Source organism: Labrus bergylta, chromosome 13 (genome assembly GCF_963930695.1).
Source record: "Labrus bergylta chromosome 13, fLabBer1.1, whole genome shotgun sequence".
Lineage (NCBI taxonomy): Eukaryota > Metazoa > Chordata > Actinopteri > Labriformes > Labridae > Labrus > Labrus bergylta.
In genome coordinates this window covers 3,172,959-3,193,965 of record NC_089207.1, presented here as the reverse complement: position 1 = coordinate 3,193,965, position 21,007 = coordinate 3,172,959, and the positions used below count along the sequence as shown (strand labels likewise).

General features: G+C 37.5%; 1 protein-coding gene across 1 annotated transcript in view; it reads right to left on the bottom strand.

The window, feature by feature from the left end:
• uxs1 (UDP-glucuronate decarboxylase 1) overlaps window positions 1-19,570 on the bottom strand; it is a 41,848-nt gene extending 22,278 nt beyond the window's left edge. Inside the window, exons 1-9 of the mRNA XM_020655358.3 lie at window positions 18,890-19,570; window positions 15,671-15,698; window positions 14,908-14,956; window positions 11,416-11,459; window positions 10,582-10,642; window positions 9,887-10,067; window positions 6,991-7,095; window positions 4,675-4,734; window positions 3,835-3,956 (exon numbers count right to left, since the gene is read on the bottom strand). Coding sequence (XP_020511014.1) covers window positions 3,835-3,956; window positions 4,675-4,734; window positions 6,991-7,095; window positions 9,887-10,067; window positions 10,582-10,642; window positions 11,416-11,459; window positions 14,908-14,956; window positions 15,671-15,698; window positions 18,890-18,980 — 741 coding nt within the window. The 5' untranslated portion in view covers window positions 18,981-19,570. The remainder of the gene's footprint in view (window positions 1-3,834; window positions 3,957-4,674; window positions 4,735-6,990; window positions 7,096-9,886; window positions 10,068-10,581; window positions 10,643-11,415; window positions 11,460-14,907; window positions 14,957-15,670; window positions 15,699-18,889) is intronic.
• Window positions 19,571-21,007: the final 1,437 nt, after the last annotated feature.

Here is a 21,007-nt window from a genome sequence, read left to right as displayed (position 1 = left end):
TTAAAACACATATATATATATATATATATATATATATATATATATGGTGGAAATCAATGTGTTCACCTGCTGTTGACTCAAGTTATGACGACTGACGACGTGTAACCATTTCACCTAACATAAGTCACTTCTAGATGAATATTTCAGCAATGAGAAAATATCTGCAGTCTTCTTGGCCCTTCGACTGATGCTGAATAAGCATAGCTATTTTTGTATGTTTTGATGATTAAAATGAAGTCTTTTTGATTTGTTGTTTTGTTTCAGTACACATCAGTGATCATGTTGGACAACATCATTATTATTGTTCTGGATAATTCGGTATTTGTTTATGCTGTTATCCGGCTAGAGCTGGGTAGTTTGGCACGAGGTATTGTGTGGAGAAAGGTTGACAGGGAACCAGAAGGATGTATATTGTTGTTGTTTTTTTACCAGGAAATGACAGGAAGGACAAAACAGAAATGGACATAAAAAGAGACCAAGAGGTCACTGACCTGTGACGTAGGCTGACATTTGTTATTATGGCTGACATTTTTTGACATTTGTGTACGATCCACTTCACATGTGCCAGAGGGGCTGTTTTGATTTTGAGTTTGTCCAATTTAAATGAGAAAAAAGACACTAAAGTTGGTTACGTAAATCAGATTAATACTTGTGTAGGTAGAATTTAGTCATGCTTTAGTTCATCAATCTGCAAGGAAAATCAACATATCCCTGTCCGTTCCACTTCATTTTAAATACTTATTATAGTGATGAAGAGGAGTCATTTTTATACATAAGACACTTATTATTAAGTCATTATTTCTAAGAATCAAATATTAGGTAATGAAAATAGGGCTTAATTCAAAATAAAAGAGCCAATGTCTCCAAAGAAATTCAGAAAATGTAATTAGAACTGAAATTATTAAGTGATTTTTTCTAGAACCCTCAAAGTGCTCTATACAGCAAGTCATGCACAAACACCTTGACTACATTCACACTGCAGGCAAAAGGGACCCGGCCACATCTGTTTTTTTCTTTTCTTCTAACGGTTTGAACAGATAAAGTCACACAGACTCTGATCTTTCAAATCAAATCAGAATCGGGCTACATTCATGCGTGGTCTTCAATCTCATACAGGTAGAATTATTTGCAATACGATCTGAGTCTGAAAAGTCGGGTCAGAATGGATGGCACTTTGACGTCACACTTGCTTCGTCTCAGCACCCACACACACCTCAGCACTGACAGAGCAGCCAAAAAACTCAACAGAAAGCCATCATTAAAATGTGTCTCTCTATCTCCTCCTCACTCTCAGTCGTATCATAGATTTCGCTGGCTTCTTCTGCACATCATTTTAATAATGAAACCATAAACCATGCTTCCTTCACTGGCTTCCATATTAACTTTCATAAACGTTGTGCTGCGATTGACGACTTTAATGTTTGTCTTTATCAGATGAAGGTCAGTTCAGGACAATGACCAGTTCACTGTGGGATCTGATACAGGTCACAGTTAAAAAAAATAATATGAGCAGCCAAACAAGAAAATCAGATCAATTAATCCTATTTGATCATTAAGGGTTGCAGTGAGGACGTGGTCATTGATAAAAAGCCATTATAGCCATTATCTTACTATTTAATCTGAAATAAGTCGATACTATTGTAAACTCTATAGAAGATGACGTTCAAGAAAGGGAAACAAAAGTGCTACATTGAAGACTCAGCTCAACACTCGAGGCGAGCCAAGCGCTTGTATACGTGAGCAAGAGTGGCGCCCATACGTTGCATTGACAAGCAGAAGGTAGATGGCAGATGGGTAACACCTCCTGGATGGCGTGTGAAAAACAGTTTTTCCGTTAACTGTTGGTGTTTTATTCATGTAAACATTCTAATACTGCAGGGAGCTGGATACAGGAACATGCTCTTTGCAAACTGAACTATAATGGCATATTCTTTCCTAACATACAGTCTTTATTCCTAAGTAGAAGTGCACTTCTTGTTTCCATTTTAATGTCTGAAAAAAGACTGTCAGTGAAGTCAAAATATTGACTTCTGGATTTCCAGATCGCCCAGATATTCTTTACAGGTATCTTCACTACTCACCTCTCAGTGTATATTTCTTACAATCTCCATTTATTTTTCTCAATCTGTCTGGGGTTATATGACGCACCTTTTTCATTCTACAAAATGATTTGAAGAAAGCACACAAATTTGCATCCCAAAATTGTATCGTCACTACTTCTTATGAAACTGAGGAGGCTACACTGCAATGATATTAAAGTGATTTTAAATACACCTCTGTATTTGCTTCTAAGTATGCGATTCAATTTAGTTTGAACTACATTATATAAACAGAAACAGATGCACAGTTTGAATCTTCACTATGGTTGCCTTGTGTCTGAGGAGGAGCAGACTGCATAACCTCCACTCATCAGTTTTGAAATGTTAATGAATTTTGATTACATGACTGGGCAATAGATGGAACTTGTGATATTCTTGTCCTCGTGCACAAGCGGCTGACAGTTGGTTATTGAAAGGCGGCCATTTCTGAGAATTCTCCCAGCAGGTGTGAAAAAATAATGAGGGGGAGCAGGAGACGAGACAGATAAATAAATATCACCTGCCTGAAGCAAAGGCAAGACAAGTCAATCATATCTATTCATCAAAGGCTGGCGTCAATCAAGTCAGAACGGGACAAAATTAAAATAAAAAATAAATAAAAAATCGGATCATTTGGATATGTAAGGAAACGTATAATATATTCAAGAGTGCTTAAAATAAGATGAGGTTTTCTTCATTTCTCTCGATCAATATTTAAAGGTATAAAATGTAGAATCTTTACACTAAAATGTCTCAGTTAATTAAAAATTGTCTAGACCTATGTTAAATATATTTTCTGTTGACTACTTACATTACCTAAAATATATCCAACAGTAATCAAAGCCACTGAAATCCTTAAATCTGTAGTTGTAACGCCTCGTGTCTTTGGACACCGTGACCGACAAGACATGTTTATCGTTGCCGTGGAAACACTGGATGTGACATCAAAGACCGCTGTATAAGGAAGCAGGAACTGCTACTGAAAGCTGCGTTACTGTCGCTGTATGTGCTGCTGTGGTAAAAAACGTCATGGAAACTATACTCGGATACATTAGCCCGGCGGTAAACAAATCGTCTCTTCCTCAGGTCTGTTTCGCCCGTTCATCTCAACTACGGTCAACCCGGATTTTGGTTTTCATCAGGGGTGGGGGTGGAGTAGCAGAGAGAATCACTCCCATGATTCCCCGCCAGGTTCAGCATCTTTTTTGTTATTATTTTGATTGAGAGCCCCCTGGTGGTGGAATTTACATACTGCGTTTAATCCTAACAGCCTCTGTATGAACACTTCTACATTACTGGTAAGAAACCTCAAATCAAGGTGGAATTTTACTGCTGCTTTAATAAGCACATATCCTCATTTAAAAAATATAAGAATAAAAAAAGAATCATTTCTGATTTTTATTTTTTTTAAACGACTGTTTGGAATAAGACATTTCCTTTTTAGAATAATCCAGAAACCAAAGAAAATTATCCGCAAGGTCACTGTTAATAAAAGTGTAATGGTTAATGACACAGTTGGCCGTTAAACTGTTGCTCAAATTATTTTTCACTAGCAGAGTTTGACTGTGATGAAACATTTATCTTAATAATGTTTCCAATGTATAAAACTGTATTTCAGGCACTCTGAACATTGGATCGTAGCTACATTTTCAGATTTGAAGGAATGTTGGAAAGTACCATGACGGCAGTCGTTAAAGAAAATCATCTCTTTAAAGCCTGTCATTTTTTCCCCACAAATAGATGATGGTTACAATACCTGTTTCATGTAGGCATAACACATGGTCTCTGCTACACGTTTCCCTTCATCGTAGCACGCTCGAGGACCGATGGGGTTCACATGCCCCCAGTACTCCTCGTTTTGTGGGTGTACTTCTGGATCTGGAACAAAGACATTTCTGCTATCAACTTTTTAAACACATTGTTGACGTTTTTTTTTTTTTTTTTTTACCTTAACCAAGAATCAAATTAGGTACATTTGGAATAGAATGCGTCCAATCTTACAGACTTATAAAGAAGCGCAAAAAAAAACATATCAATTCATATCCTTCCCATAAATCCTGCTATGTTTTAGCAGGAATAAAGGGATTTCAGGATACAGCTCAGACTTAGGACTCTCTTCACATAGAGATTGTGATTTATCAAACACAAGGCTAACTGTAATTGCTGTGCTGTTACAGGAGAACCTGGAACAATTATTTTATTTTTTTTCTTGTGAAGATTTTCAGGTGCAACTGAAGGTGATAAAAAAAAGGAATCCTTGATAAACAGAGCCAGATGTGCCAGACAGGTGGCCTCCTTATTTATTAGAACATATATCCGTGACAGGACTGCTCACATTGGCAGAAAGTATTAGCGCATGATAAATCATCAGTTAAAAAAACAAATCCATGGAGGTGTTGTGATGAGGTTGCAGTGGCTGTGTAATCTTCATTTAGCTGAATATTGATTTATTTAATTTCTCTTCACTCATAATGTCAACAAGCTTCTATCAGTTGGTCTACCCAGGATTTTACCCACTAAGTCATTGAAAGCAGCACTATTCAGTCTGGTTATGTAAGGTAGAATATAAAAAAATTGTCGGAGGTGTCTTACTTACCTCCATATACCTCAGAAGTAGAAGCCAGGAGAAGTCTGGCGCCCACACGTTTGGCGAGACCTGCGAGACAGAAAACACATCGAAAACATTTATCTGTAATGAGACGTTCAAGGCCAAGGTTTGATCTCTTCAGTCTGACTGTTAAGACATTTAAAGATCTATGACAGCACCCACTGCCAAGACAGCAAAACTTACATAAAACAATACAATATAATTATCACTGTAGTTTATCTATCACACAGGGCTTTGACGTTACCTCATCTGGATTTTCTTTGACACATTACGCTCTTTTATGTTGATTTATGGGAAAAAAATCCAAAACACTGTTTTAAAATGAGACCGAAACTCATCTGTGCTTCCCTTGAAAAATCTTCCCATCATTTATCAGTAGAAAAGAAAAACAAGAATCATACACAATACTAGATTCTGCAGCCGAATTTAGATCGGACTGACAGCTTCCAGACAAAGTACCAATATATTAAAGAATGAGTCTTGTATATCACCAGTTTGTCACTTTATTGCACCTAATAAAAAAAAAATTAAAAAAACAATGAGTCTCATATGAAGCATAAAGTATCTTTCTGGATATTTAAACTGTAAGCAGAGCTGTCATTTATTAACTCTTATAATTAAATTAGACAAGACAGGATGGGGAATATCAATGTTTGAAATCCTTTTTAAAGTGGACAAATCTTATAAAATGACAGAATGTCCTTTTCTGAAAAGAAATGAAAAACACATCAGACTGCGTTCAGCGAGGTGATTCACTGCTCCTTAGGAATAGTCTTAGAATAAAGCCCTGCTCTTCTCTACCCCCGTATGAACTGAGTCCAGTGTTTCCTCAAGATTCACGCTGTACCTGAGCTGTGGTGGGGGGTATACTATCTTAGGTAATATATATACAGTTTATAAATAAGGTTTGTATATTTATTAATTGTGCTTTGTGAACAAACAACTTAATCTGCTCATCTTTCCTCGTTCCCCTTCTCACATCTCCACACACACACCAAACATAACGGCTCCTCTCTCCTCCCTTCTTTCTTACACACAGTGGCGTCTCCCACCTTGCCTCCTCGCTCTGTTTATTGTTGTGTTTTTGACAGTAATTCACCAGCAGTTTGTTAGAGACGCTCAAGTACATTACTCGTGTTTTGAAATGTTTTTTTTCTCAATATTCCGGGTATCAAATCTGGAGATCTGCGCCTATTCATGATGACATTTTGACGCTTATCACTAAGCAGCTGCGGAATAATATTAAAACAACAGCATAAGAACTTACAGTTTTAAAAACGAGACACATTAGCACAACAATCGTTGCATTTTCCAGGAGGGGCGACCGGGTGAGACCTTCAGGGTTATGTACGGTCAGCGGACCTCTCTCTCTCTCTCTCTCTCTCTCTCTCTCTCTCTGGTGTACGCCTTCCTCTTGCATGTGCAGTGATGGATTCAGTTTATGGATAAACCAAAAAAAATAACAATGGTAATTATACCCTGGCAGCCAAAGTCTGGCAAGACTTTACCGTCTTTTGAATTGATGTATTGTTTCTATATTTTTGACTGGCACCTTCTTCAATCAGTATTTCTGATTCGGATTTCTGATTCTGAGGGCGCTGTCACACTCGTCATCTGTACCGTGCTGTACTCAAGCACTCATTGCCCCCCGCAGCGCCATTCCCACGCTGGCCGGCACGGCCCGCGGTCATACTGCACAGGACTAACCGTGCCGAAAAGCACGATTACCTCTTGTACATAACGTCTTAATACAACACATGCACGCTTTGTTATTATGAAGCGTGCTCAGTTTACAAACAGGCGGACGAGAGAGAGAGAGAGAGAGAGAGAGAGAGAGAGAGCGAGAGAGAGAGAGAGAGAGAGACAGAGAGAGAGAGAGAGAGAGAGAAAAAGACGCACAGTCGAGTCCGCGTCTGCACATAGAGCAACACAGAGAGCATGACAGCTACTTTGTGTCTTATATTGAGTCATGTTATTCAGATACAGACATGAAACTCTGGATTTCTCCATAATGAAGGCTGTCAGCGTTGTTTACCTGCGTGCTTGTGCTCGTGCATGAAGTGCACCGTGCTGAAGCACACCTCTCTGAAGTGTGCCAAAGACAAGGAAGTGCACCGTGCCTGAGCACGATACAGAGCGGTCACACTGGTCAAACGAACTGGACTTTAGCGTTGAAGCGTGCTTGGGCACGGTACGGATGGCCAGTGAGACCGCGCCCTGAGACGCTTGAGTCTGTGACTGTGCTTTGAGTCCTATCCTACCATTTAAAGAAATGAATAGGTAGCATGCTCTTTATGTACTCACCGAGCATGTTGAGAGTGCCTATTGTGTTGGTCTTGAGTGTTTTGATGGGATTGTACATGTAGTTGGGAGGAGAGGCTGGAGATGCCAGGTGGTAGATCTGATCCACTGTAAAGACAAAAAGGGAACATGAATCATTTCACCATCAAACAAAGGTTCATTTTAGTTATATATTTTTAAAATGTAAAGTGACAGTTATACAGAATTATCTTTGAGTTGTTCTTTTTTTTTTTAAAGCTGCATGATTTGAAACATTAATGCATTTAATGACAGCCAGCCTTGAATGCGCAGTTGATCAAATAAAAAGAACTTCAATCAAAAATGAATCACCGAGGGCTGAAACTCCCATGATTAATTTATCTAATTTGAATTTTAGTTTTCAACAAAAATGCACTTTGACTAAATTAAAATGAGGAAGAAAATGACATTTGCTTTATCATTTAAAAAAATGCCCCGCTAAATCTGTATCATAATTCAAATGAAGAAGCTAATTTATATTCTGTGCAACAACTCATATTCTGAAAATTAAGAAGCATTTCTGTTAATGCATTTGAATTTTCAAATTAGCTTTATCATTTGAATTCTGATCACTAATCGCTTCCATACACACCCACCAACCCACCGCCTGCTGTTTATAAAGTTTTGGAATGAATTTCACATCCTCATTATGATCAAATTACATGAGCAGTAGATCAAATAATTTGATCATAATTCAAAGTTTGCTCACTCATCTGAAGATTGGACATATGACTCAGACATAAGACATGTGCTTTTCTTCTACCAAAATGTTCAATCCACTTATTTGTGTATAGTGATTTTTTTCTTCCTTGACCATCAAAGGTCCATTATCACAGTCTTAGTCATCCCTCCATTTTCAGGCCCACCACTTGAATTTCCACTCTCCTTAAGAACGTCAGCACCTATTGGAGGCATGGCATTTTGGATTCATGAGGTAAAACATCTTCACTTCCATTGCTTGTTCGCTCAACAATTTCTCATTTCACAGTTGTACATCCTACCCTTTCATAAAGCACAGACTATGACTTCAGACAGCATTTTCATGCAGGACAGAAAGTCTCCCAATGACCCTCTGTTATTTCATTTTAAGCCACTTTGAATATTGTAGTTCATATTTCTATTTTCTTTTATCTACAACATGTAAGGATATATCCCCGAGGACAGGCCAGGGATATCATGGGGTGGCCAAACAATTTCCATTGAGTATGCAAGACTCCTTCCCTCCTAATTCCAACCCCCCCCAAAAATCCAATCTTCTCCTGTTTTAAAGTGAACACAATAACATCACAGACCCTCAAAGTTGGGACAATTTTAGTGATATTGCAGTGAAGAAAATTGCATTAACACAACAAACACACAGCGAGTTATATTATGCTTTTGTGTCCAGTCGAGAAATGGATTTTCACAGCTTGCGTTTTGGTGCTTGTGTAACTCAGGGCATGCATATTTATGCTTTAATGATGCTTATGTGTCTCCAGCAGTTCTGTGTCCAGAATGTTGGAAACTAACTTTTTCATAACACCAGCAACTACGTTTCATGTAAATCAAGCAGGTCTTGACGATTCCAATCTACCGCATCAAATCTGTCCACTACTTGTACTGTCCATGAATCATAATGTTAGAATGCTGCCTTCCATGGTCTTCTTAGCATAAACTGGAGTGAAACCTGTGAGCTAGTTCAAGGCAGACATCTCAAGTGCACTGCTGCATGTAAAGATCTTTTTACTCAAATGGATATTCAGTGCAGATTATGCAGTTGGTCAGTATTAGCTGAGGCCTCAATCCTCAGTTTTTTTATCTTTTGTTCCCAGGGTTGCATTTGCACATGCGCTAAATCGCTGGTTGTTCAAACATCATTTGGGAAATGTCTACCAGGTTGTTTTGACACCTGGTATAATTAAAGAAAACAAACAACAGCTCAGAAATGGATCAGGTATTATATACACCATATGCATCCATCCAATGCATAAAACACAAATTATATTCCTGATTTTATATTGCACAGATTTTGTCCGTGCTCTGAGAATCTTGAGTGGAAACAGGCAACAGCTTTTAACTGTAAAATAAAAGCACTCATTTCTATCCTGACAGCACCCTGTTGGTTAACAACCAGGCAAACATGCAGTCTATTAAAGGTCACATATTATACTCCTTTTCAACAGGTTTAAATAAGTCTCAGAGCCCCACAAGACATGTCTCACGATGTCTGTGAAGTTTCTTGTTATAAATCCACTCTGATCCTGTATTTGATCATGTCTATAAACCCCTCTATTTCAGCCCTGCTCAGAACAGGCTGTTTCTGTGCCTGTACCTTTAAATGTAAATGAGCTGTGTCTGACCACGCTCCCTCTCTGGAAGGGCTTGGGTGACTCGGGCTTATTGCTCCATGCCCTATTGTTTACATGGTGCAAGCCATCCACCTGGGGGAGGGGTTACTTCCCTTTGTGATGTCATGAAGGGAAAATCTCCAAACGGCCTGTTTGAGCACACATTTTCTAAAAAGTGGAGCAGGCAAAAGTCGGAGAGAATGGATGTGACCTTTAACAATTAGACCTTTTAAAAATTTTCTTTTTTACACCCACCACTGTAAGTGACTGAGCTATGCTATATTTATCAAATTACAAGATGTTTAGCTGTTGGATTAGACATCATTTGTCTCCTCCATAACCTAAAATTCCCTTTTTTCTTTGTCTTGTTTGTTGTTGGTTTTTTTTTTCAGAAATATTCTGATTATTATTAAATATATATGTATGAGCTCTCCCTGTTTCCTGCATAATTTAAACCCGTTTTTATTATAAGCCTAACAGAGCTGGTCATCCTTGGATCAGCATCAGAAGGTAAAAAGCAATTCATCATTTCCCACATTAACTCTCTCGCTCACCCTCGATGTAGAGAGGCTCCACCACATCATGATTGATGAGCTCAAAGTTTTCGTGGCCGAGCCAGTGCTCCACGTTTCTTTTCCTTCCTGTGAAGAAGTTGTCCACGACAGTGACCTCATGGCCATCCATCATCAGCTTGTCAGTCAGGTGGGAACCCACGAAACCAGCTCCACCAGTAATCTAGTGAAAGTGAATGAAATATCAGCATTTTAAAGGATATTGTAGCTGGATGATTGCTCTGAAAAACTGCTTTCAGACAGTACCAAACAACATGAGGGGTGGAGGGACTCGATGTACAGTAGGAGGGATTTTACAGTTGAAAGATTTTCCTTTTTGTGTTCAATTACTCTGTAACACAGACAGAACTTATGTCTTAATCGAATAGCCTTATCTACAAACAACATCTTGTCATGTTAGGAGAAGCACAGGTGTTACTAACATTAACAATGGCACGGCTCTATTAAGGTGGCCCGGTTAGCTTGACAGTGTAACAATGAACCTAGTCATCAACAGTAACTTGTGTCAAGGATGAATTTAGAGATTCATTTGGATTAGAGCCGATGTTGGAGTTTCAGTGGGATTTGCAAGAATTTACAAGTAACACATTGCTGCTCAAGTGGCTCAACTGGGCGTCTGAGGCGAGGAATGAGTGTGGAGTGTGATTAGAGTCGTGAGAGGTGTGTTTGTAGCATACCAAAATTCTTTTCCGATCCTTTTCTGACAGGAATTTCACAGGTGGATATTTCTGTGAAAAACTGGAAGAGAGAGGGTTAACTCCTTTAGTGATGAAAATCAGAAAGAAAAAAAATCCAGGAGATGAATGAAAAACAGAACTGTGCCCTAACTCTTATTTTGTCAGTCCAATTAAACGTAGCTATTAAATATGAGTCCTCAGTGCTACATAAAAAAATAAATAAAAAAAAACACATCAGCCAACAAGAGTCTCGTGTTTTACGTGTTTTACCTGTAAGTTCACCAGAGATTTTCCACAGATCAGTGGAAGGACAGCCAGTAATTAGAGCATTTGTCACCGTCACATTGCTGTTGTTTTTAACTTTATCAGCTAGCCTGATGAAGGTTTATGACAACGAGAAAGCCAGGAGTTCTGAGACCCAACAGAAAAGCATCAGACACTGAATTTCTTTGTGTGTGTTCTCTCTGGTTATGTAAAAATAATAATCTGACTCTTGGTAAAAACCTTGAAAAAGACTGAACAATGAAAGTTTGCTCTGAGGCTTCTTCTTAGAGTACCCTTGCCATTCTGTTGCTCCTACTTGACGAAACAAAAAAATGAAAGCGCAAACATTGGACTGATTGAATGTGAACTATCTTGAATATTCTAAAAGGTCTGCTTTGAGAGGTGCTCCTTCAAAAGCAGGACAGAAAAATGGTATTAACTTAGAGAACGTGTTTGTACTGACAGCGGGAAAAGGCTATTATTGTCAGTTCTGCACACGTTTCTCAACGCTTCCCTCTGCACTGACTTGTGAACGTATGTGTACATTTGAATAAGAGGACATACACACACCTTTGTTCCAGATCACGAATCTTCTCTCTGAGAGGAGCAACAGCCTACAGAGGGATGAGAAGAGAGAGATCTGTGAGATTGGAGCTTTGATTATGTTAAATTGACACTTTAGTTGGCCTTATCATGTCAACTTGACGTATAGCTACAGTATACACTTTACATCTTTTTCTGGCAAAATGGGAACACAGAAAAAAAAATATATATATATATATATATATATATATATATATATATAAACGTGTGAAAAAAGACTTCATATGATACGCATAGAGAGCCTTAAAGGGATACTTCACCAATTTGCATTAAGCTTTGTATCATTAGAAACCTGGTAGTATTTTTGAATGGTCGTGCAAACGAATTTCCCCTCGTGGGATCAATAAAGTATAAATTAATTATTATTATCCCACCCTCATTTTCCCTGAGATGTGAAATCTTTGTATTTCTGAATCTGAAAAGGAGCTTTCGATGATGCAAAAATCGTCATTTTGCGTCATCCAAAGGCCTGCCTGTTGGTGACAGTGAGGACGAGGAGCCGGGGCGGACTGGTAGTGTCTACGCTGTTTGCCTATGGACACAGACATAGAGTCTATTTTCTGCCAGGAATTTCCAAGATCAATTCTGGAGGAAATCTCAGAATCAGTTGAGGAAATGGCCGTATGTGTTGAAGTAAATATGTCTGTAAATGTTTTTATTACTATGTTTCTACTGCTATACTGTATATTCTGGAGAAACTGTAACGATCGAATTTCCCTCTGGGATTAATAAAGTATTTCTGATTCTGAATGTTAATACAGATTCATGTTTCAACGGGTGAAGTTTAAGTTGAATACTGTTCATTTAGCTGAGGTGTGTGTGTCTTTGCACTGGCTGCTCCTCCAGTGTGTGTTATGTGAGTTAGACTGAAAACAACAAACTGTGGGGCATGTTTTAAGTGACTTTATCTGCAGTATATGGACTTAACACTGCACTGTCTAACAGAGTTTGTGTATTATGGCTTAATTTACAGCTACAGACTAGAGCAGAGATAACAATAAGTTACTGATTGTTGTAACACACAAACACCAGTGGATATCTGCATGATAGATGCAGACATGGTGAGGGGGGACAGAGAAAAGACCATTTCATACAAAGAAACCATATACACTGAAATATCGACCCATTACGACCCTTTTCCGTGTGAAAGCTGATCCGCCTGTCTTCTATTTGTACAGTGAATCTCCATGGCATTGACGTCAAGTCATCGCTGTGTTCTTTTCACTGAGACTGTGCACGGGGATTTTTCAGCAGTAAATCTTTTGTTCACATTAAGTCCCAACCATCCGGGGTTTGACTGTCAGGGATCAATTGTGATCAGTTGTACCACTAACACTTACTGTACACATGATGTGACTTATAAGATGTGACCTTATGACTGGAAATTTAGTTTAACTTCAGATCTTTAACTTCTGTATTGCTACTTTAAATTAGTTTTGTTGATGGCTGTTATTTTAAGTTCAACTGTATCAGTTGTTGTAAATGAACCATGTGTTCACGGCTGGTATTAAACACAGTCTGGTCAAATACTCACATTTTTGGGAAAGGCTGTGGGAAATCTGTGAGCTCTTATCCTTTTGTTTTATTTTCCTCATGCCAGACCTCTATTCGTGTGTCCTGTGTTTTTTTTTCCCTCGTGGCTCCTTGTGATAATTTTGCAGTTTGGACTTTTCAAGAAGTAAGCCTTGTTTTTAGACTTTTGACTTTTTGTAAAAAATAAAAAAAAACAAAAAAAATAGTGTCTTTAGTTCTGCACTTGGTTCGTCCTTTTAGTTATTCCATTTTGTGAAAGAAAAATATACAAATATACACATATACATATACACATATACACATATACACATATATATATATAGTCATATGACAAACTCACGTGTGAATGCGGACAGCCTTATATGATAATTGTGGGACTGAGAGTGCCTGCGCTCATGTATTTTCAAATCAGTCTGAAGTTGATTTGACGTCCCAGGTCAAAGTTCAAAGAAGCACCTCACTCAAACTTTCTGTTATTAGCTAATGTTCAAGGAAATGCGAGTTTTAATGCTCCGAAATAATAGATTTACTTATTCGATAAGCTTTTGTCAAATTACAGGATTTTTTTTTTTTTTTTCGCTGGCAAATACATGTCTTGGCTATACAAGTGCGTTAATGTTCTAATAGTGTTCATACTAAACGTATGGTGCCTTCAAACCCATAGTTTACTTTACTAGGTCGTAATGCAACGGGAAAATATCTAAATGGTTGCTTCTTAGTTCTGGTCCAGTTACAGTTATACTAGCTCATAGCTTCCCTCCAACTTTCGATGAGATTATAGCTAACATTAATTTAATATAATCGACCATATTGAAGACATCAAATGATTTATTTAAAGGTATTAAGTTGATTTTTGGTAAAATAGCAGTCACCAGTGTACTAACATGTATTTCATCCTTTAAGATATTTAAACTTTGTCATGTTATGAATGTGAAGTTCACTTATAAAAAAAAAGATTTGGAGTTCACAGTGACCGTTAAGGAGTTTTTCAGTTGATCTCTGAAGTGTTTGTCTGTGCCTGATTTGAAGACTTTTCCTTTCAGGCGTTCATTTTCACAAGAATTGGATGAAGGACAGACGGACAACCCAAAAACATAAAGCCTTCGGTCACCACAGTCACCTGTGTTGTGGCATTAAAAAAACAAAAGCTCAGAGTTTTAATCCTGTTGCATGCAAACAGCCATCTGTCCTGCCCACATGCTTCAAACGTGGGTAATCTGTCAGTCAATAAAGACGGTCAGTGTTCTCAGGAACAAAGAAAAACACGCATTTCCACATTTTTCCGACTATGGGCAGCTGTCCAGTTTTCAATGTATCCAGTTATGTAGTCAGCCTAACTACCTTCACTCATAAAGCGTAATATAGAAAACAAATGAGTGAGACCTTTCTCATCATTTTATAGCCTATTCAGCATTTTAATTGAAGGGACAATTTGCATAACATTTGTCGCCGAGGTGTTTATAGTTTTGTGCTTTTTTTTCTTTTCATTTTTATATAAATAAAGACAAAGCCAAACTTACATTAAACTACTATTTGAACCGCTGTCTTGTACTGAAAGATCCTTTTAAAAATGGTTTAACCATTTCTAAACAAGGTTGAAATGGTTGTCAGCAGTTGCTTGATTTGTACCTTTTATGCCGGTTAGTGGTGTGTGCACAGCAAATGAGCAGAGATTTGACATTGAATTTTCAGCAGCATAAAAAATGTCTGTTAAATGTTTTTTATTAGTTAGTTAAGTTAGTTTAAAGTTGTCTGATTTGTTCATCAAGCCTCAGGTAGAAATTGCATACTAACGTAAACAATATTTTTTACTCTTTACAAGATTGTAGTTTCATACATGTGTCATAAGATCTGCAGCAGCGCTCCTTGGAACTGTAAAAGACAATATATTAAGAGGCTAAGAACAGCTCTCTGGGTCAAACTCACTTCATCAATTCTCTGCTCAATCTTCATTTCTCCGTGTTCTTGTATTGATCTGTGGCAAGAGAAAGAAAGGACAAGGGGGATGAGATGATAACAGAGATGATTATCACAAAGCCACAGAATAAGCTCCTTACTTCCTGATTGCTGTTACATCACAACACATGAGTCACCTCAGTATTGTATTTTTTTTTTTTACATTTTGACTTGGTCGACAATTAAAACTGTCAAACAACAGTTCATCACTGTAATGAAAAAAACATGTCATTAGTTTGTAACTCAGCCAATAACAGCATAATCAGATCAGAAAACTTAGCTGACTAGTTCAGATCGGGTTGTTTTATCATAACCTATTGTAGTTTTGTTTCAACAGAGATGGATGATTTATTATTATTATTTTTTTTTTTTTATGAGAATGAGTTTTTTTTTTTTATTTCCCCGCTCTTTGAAGGTTAGACTAAACAACTTGAAGAGTAGGACAGCCTCATGCTGAGAGGAGCCGCAGTCATCATGTTCAGTAAACAACCTCATTAGACCACCCACTCCTCCAAATAAATATGTAGAGGTGAGTAATTCGGGTTCCACCGCCCGGTGACTGATCTGAATTCTGATTGAAGAGTTTATTGCATTTATAGTTACCCTTTCATCTTGCAATTTTCATGCATCCTTTTTTTAATACATGAGCTGCATCTTGACCAAGACCCCCTAAAAGTTTTCTAAGGGCAAAATAAAACCAATAATAATCAAACAGAAACATGAATGACTGTACCTCATATTTGTGTATGTTCCCCAGACAGCTGGAAGAGAAAAAAATAAATCGTGTCACAAGAATGCCAGCATGATGAAGTGCATGTTCAATGTTTTGTATCATTCAGCAGTCTTTAAGAAAAGTTTCAAAAGACCACTGATAAAGGAAAAGTCAGGTGAGGAAAATTCATTATCTTAATGACTAACTTCTCTAAATGTGTTTCCTGCTGCTGGGAAATGTAGAGTGAGTTGTTAACCATTAAAATGTTCATAACCATAAAAAGTCAGACTGATTTCAAAAGTGTTAGAAGGAAAGTCTAGCAAGGAAACATCATCTCTATCAATTCTGGGTATTTCATGCACTTTAATCTTTGCAATAACCATTAAAGCAATACAAAAATGGATTCAATTTGAAGATTAAAAACAATAAAACAAAGATAAATGAATGAAACAATGTTGGCTTAATCTCTGTGCAAGTTTTGTGTTCTGGGGCTCAATTTTGTCAGCATTAATCTGTAATTTGTCTTTTTTTTTTTTTTTTTTAACTCTGACACGGTCTCAGATTTGATTTTGCTTGGTCTTTTACTTAGCAGAGACGTTGCTGACAACATCTCTAAAACATGTTGTAAAATTTTACTTTTCAGACACAGCTAAAATGTCGGGTCAACCTTACAAATCATAAGGTTAACCATTCAATAAAACAAGAAGAAAAATCCTTGTGAAAAGACAGATGTCACATCACCTGATTGACACAAACACCAAATCATGGGTTTCACAGAGACCATGTACATTGTGAATCCACAACACAATACTCAAAACCCCCTCTGTCCAGTACAGCAGAGCCAATGTCATGTCTGCCAAAACAAGCCAATCAAACTTTCAAATGAAGGTCATTGTTTGGCTGTCTGAGTAATAAGAATTGGTATGTCTGCAACAACAGACCTACTCAGAATGTAAATGTTAGGGACTCAACTAAAATGCATATCACTACATTTGTGATGTTTTATTATTTAAAAGACAAGTTTTACTTCATGTGTAATACATACAAAATACGATGGAGTTAAAATGTCAGGGGGGGAGAAAAGCTGAAAATGATTGTCCATCCAAACTTCTCACAGCAAAAAAAAAAAACAAAAAAACAATGTAACTTGAAAATACATTTTTGTAAAAGCAGCAATAAAACATTACATTTAATTCAAGTTCTAGTAACATAAAAACTAATAAAGTGCATTAGAACCTTACATATAAGAAAAAGAAACTAACAGTTTGTATTATTTCTATGTGCCTGAACACGGTGACTTTAGAGCAGGCCAGTCAAATAGTGTGGCCCAGAAGCAATCCCCGAGTGGCCCAACCAGAGAAGACGAAAAAAAAAATGGGGAAAACGTGTTCGGCGAGCTTACAGATATTTCTACAGAAATTCCTACAGTACTTCAGATCGTGAATACAACACTATAAGTAGCCTGGCAACACTCAACCCAGAATGCAGCGTGTTGTTGTGAAAACGCGTTTACTAATGCTAACGTTAGAAGTAGTAGCCACATAATACAACCTGTAAAACATGTCTTTCTCGACCCTGAAACGCACAGGAGCGGGCCCGCAAAGTTTTGGAGTGATGTCAACGTTCATCAGTTCCCTAACGTGAAGAAAGTAGCAATCGTTGTGCTCAGCATGTTTGGATCAACATATACATGTGAATCAAGCTTTTCGCACATGAACTCAATAAAAAGCAGCTCTCGTTGCTCCCTGACCGACAATACTCTTCACCAATGCTTTCAGATTGCATTGACATCTTACGAGCCAAAAGTCACTGCTCTAGTTCAGAAAAAAAAAAGTCACTTCTCCCACTAAGAAAGTCAGCAGGGTAACTGTGGCCTACATATCAACATAATATGGGATGCATAATAAAGCCATGCCTAATCACACATGTAGTGATTTAAAACGAACGTATTTATGTGCCTGGGTCAGATGTGACCAAAATGTTTTTTTTTGTTTAGTTTTTTGCAAAAGTGGAAGAAAAAAAATGTACTGTTGCTACCTCAGGTTCTGTTAAATTACACCTCTTTTGTTTTTAGGCGTTTTTTGATATGCTTGTGTCAGATGTAACCACATCTAAAAAGGGAAGCAATGAATAAAAATTACAAAATCATTACATTAATAGTTGGTTTAAAATGTATCATTAACTGCTGCTTACCAGCCACTGAAAAAGTCTGGCCCAGCTAAATGTCTTGGTTTTAAAATCTGGCCCAACTGAATTTGTAATTGTATGTAAGTAATTGAGGTGATCATTAAAGTGTCCAACTAGAGGCTGACTCTTGGGACAGCTGTGCAGATGGGAGATGGAAAAAGAAAGATTTAGTCCATAAAGAAACTAGTTAACAGTTTGTATTATTTCTATATGCCTGAACACGGTGACTTTAGAGCAGGGACGGGGCAACTGTGGTCACAGCGAGGGGCCACATTCATTTAATTCACACCGCCAGGGGGCCAAATTGTAGAATACAAACGATTACAGTCAATTATGTCTCAAATTTATAATAATAATAATAATAATAATACATTTAATTTGTAACACACTTTACATTTTTGCAAAACAAATCTCAAAGTGCTACAGGAAGAAAAATTAAATAGAAATAAAAACAAATTTAATCAACTAAGCAACTAATGCAACTAAATGCACAAGCAGAAGGCTTCGTTAAAAAGGTTTTTAGGGCCCTTTTTTAAAAGCGTCAGCAGACACTCATATACCAAGTTAACTCAACATATACCAGTGATCAAATATTATTACGCACATATTTCTGGTGTTCATGATTTCATGGCAGATTTTGTCATGTTTTTCATGGAAACGGGCAGGTATTATAAGTTTTCTTCTTCCTGCTCCTGTCTGCTCATGAACAGTGATTCAGCATTATGAATACTGAATTAAGGAAATAAATCAAAAATGAATTGAAATGTTTTTCTTCACGTTTCCAATTAATTGATGTGTAAAAATTGACCTGAGGGCCACACTGAGGGTTGATGGGGGGCCGCCAGTTGACACCCCTGCTTCAGAGGTTACTAAATGTGTATAATGTCTTTAAGCACCTCGTCATATAAATGTGTATTTTCCTCTTTGTATGAAAATGAAAATGAAGTTTTCCCTTGAAGATCCCTAAAAGATCCCAACAGAAGGAGCTGTGCACGGTTCATGGTTGGAGATAAACCAGCTTGTGATAATGACACTGACATTACTTTTACTCACAGGCGATGTAGGCGATCAAAGCGAGGGCGAAAAGCAGCTTCATCATTCTTCTGTTGATTCCTGAGATCAGCCAGATGACTCGCTTCATCATCCGCTCAATCCAACAGGACTAAGGAAACCACCGGGAGCCCACACGGTCACGTCCAGCTACAGCATTTCCACTCACAATTATTCATATTCACGGCCGGAATTTATTGTCCTCAAAAATGTCAATAACTCGGCGCTCCTACTCCTGCTACGTCAACACTTAGCAGGAGCAGTTTACGTGGCTAGCAGGAAACACACACACAGGTGTCGATAAGAACCAGGTAGAAAGCTACACTGCTGACTTCCAACATTCACGACTACATGTAGATTTAAATGTCAGCGCCATTTATTCTCCGACTAAACAGCAGCCATCGAGTGTTTTGCTACAAAAACTGATATTTTGGCAAATCTCGGGTAACATGTATCACTGATGGGTTAGCCGTTAGCTCCGCATTAGCAGCTAGCGACGGGCTAGCCAGCGAGCTAATTAACTTGCAGCGTATTTCTCCCCTCCTCCGTTTACAGCCGCCGCCGGGAAACAACAGACGCGAATGCCGCTTCGCATCTATGTCAGGGTGAGCAGCGTGACAGTAAAACAGCTGTCCAAGGCAGCAGCTAATGCAGACATGCCGGAGTTTGTCCCTCTCGTTTGAGGCCGTGGGAATAGCCAGAAGAGCGATAGATCTTTGCTCGATTAAGCAGCCTGACTTCTCCTGCAGGAATTCTGTGACGCTCTTTGAGTCTTTAACAATAGTAATCATTCATGTTTTTATTGGTACATGCCTACGTGAAACATTGCCAATTGAACGCAGGAGTTATAATAGACAATTTTACCAAACTTTCGGACTTGTTTGCAGAGGCGTTGAGATAAAACATGGTTTAATTTAAACAGTAACACAATGGTTCATTCATTCCATCACACGAAACTTTCCACGGTGCTCTTTATTTACCTTGTTGAATAACTTCATTTTCCAGTTTTAACCACTGAAGCCTGTTTGGCGCTGTACTCTAAATGTGTAGGGTCTGTTTCTCTCCCTCCTCTCAAACTTGTACCAAACACAACAGGACAGTGAGGCAAGCCCTTCTTATTGTTTATAAAGGACATCCACAAAAACATTCAGATAGGATAGGATAATACTTTATTGATCCCCAGAGGGGAAACTCGGGCGTTGCAGCTGCACAGACAAGAAAGATCAAAATACAAAATACACATTAAACAGAATAGATTAGATAAGATAAATAAAAACAGGGGGTATATACAAGTACAAAATGAATGATGAAGTTAACTATGCAGGAAGTTGAGACAGTATTTGCAGAGAATGACAAGATAAAGTGAGAAGTGATGATTAAAGTGACTTGGTGTGGTAAATAGCAGCAAGTCATGTAAACAGCAGAGAAGAGAGGCAGTGTTGTACCACAGTAATGCAGAGTGCAGTTATATAATATAATGTAGTGTAATATAATATAATATAGTGCAATATGAACAATATAGTGTAATATAATTAAATGTTATATCATATAGACTAATATAATACAATATATAGAATGTACAGTATATATGTATATATATATTGATGCATCTTACAGATAAGAGTATAATAGTCTTTCCACAAGTGGAAGTGTACATACCTGGTATTATTCTATTGTTGTATTTTTTCTCCCTTTATTTAACTGATGTACATGTGTTTGATTTTTAACTTCTTGTTATTTTTAATAATTATATTCCTATTTCCTGTTTTCTTGAGCTGTTGTAATGAAAAATTTCCCCCATGGGGGATCAATAAAGTTTATCTTTATCTTTATCTTTATAATGCTCTTGGGTCAAATGACATCTCATGTCACAAAAACACATTTTATGTAGTTTTAATCATTTTAAGGATATTAACTTTAAACAATTATTAAAATATTTGAAGAGAAAAAAGGGAAATAAAAGTATACTTTGTATTAATCTTGTTTAATGCATATTGAACTGGTTAAACAGGAAACCAGTTGATAGAGGAAAATGTGAACTAGCCTAATATATAGATTAGTGTTATTTTTATAAAGATCAAGTTTGATCATATCTAAAGGTTGTAGTTGTGTTTTTTGTCT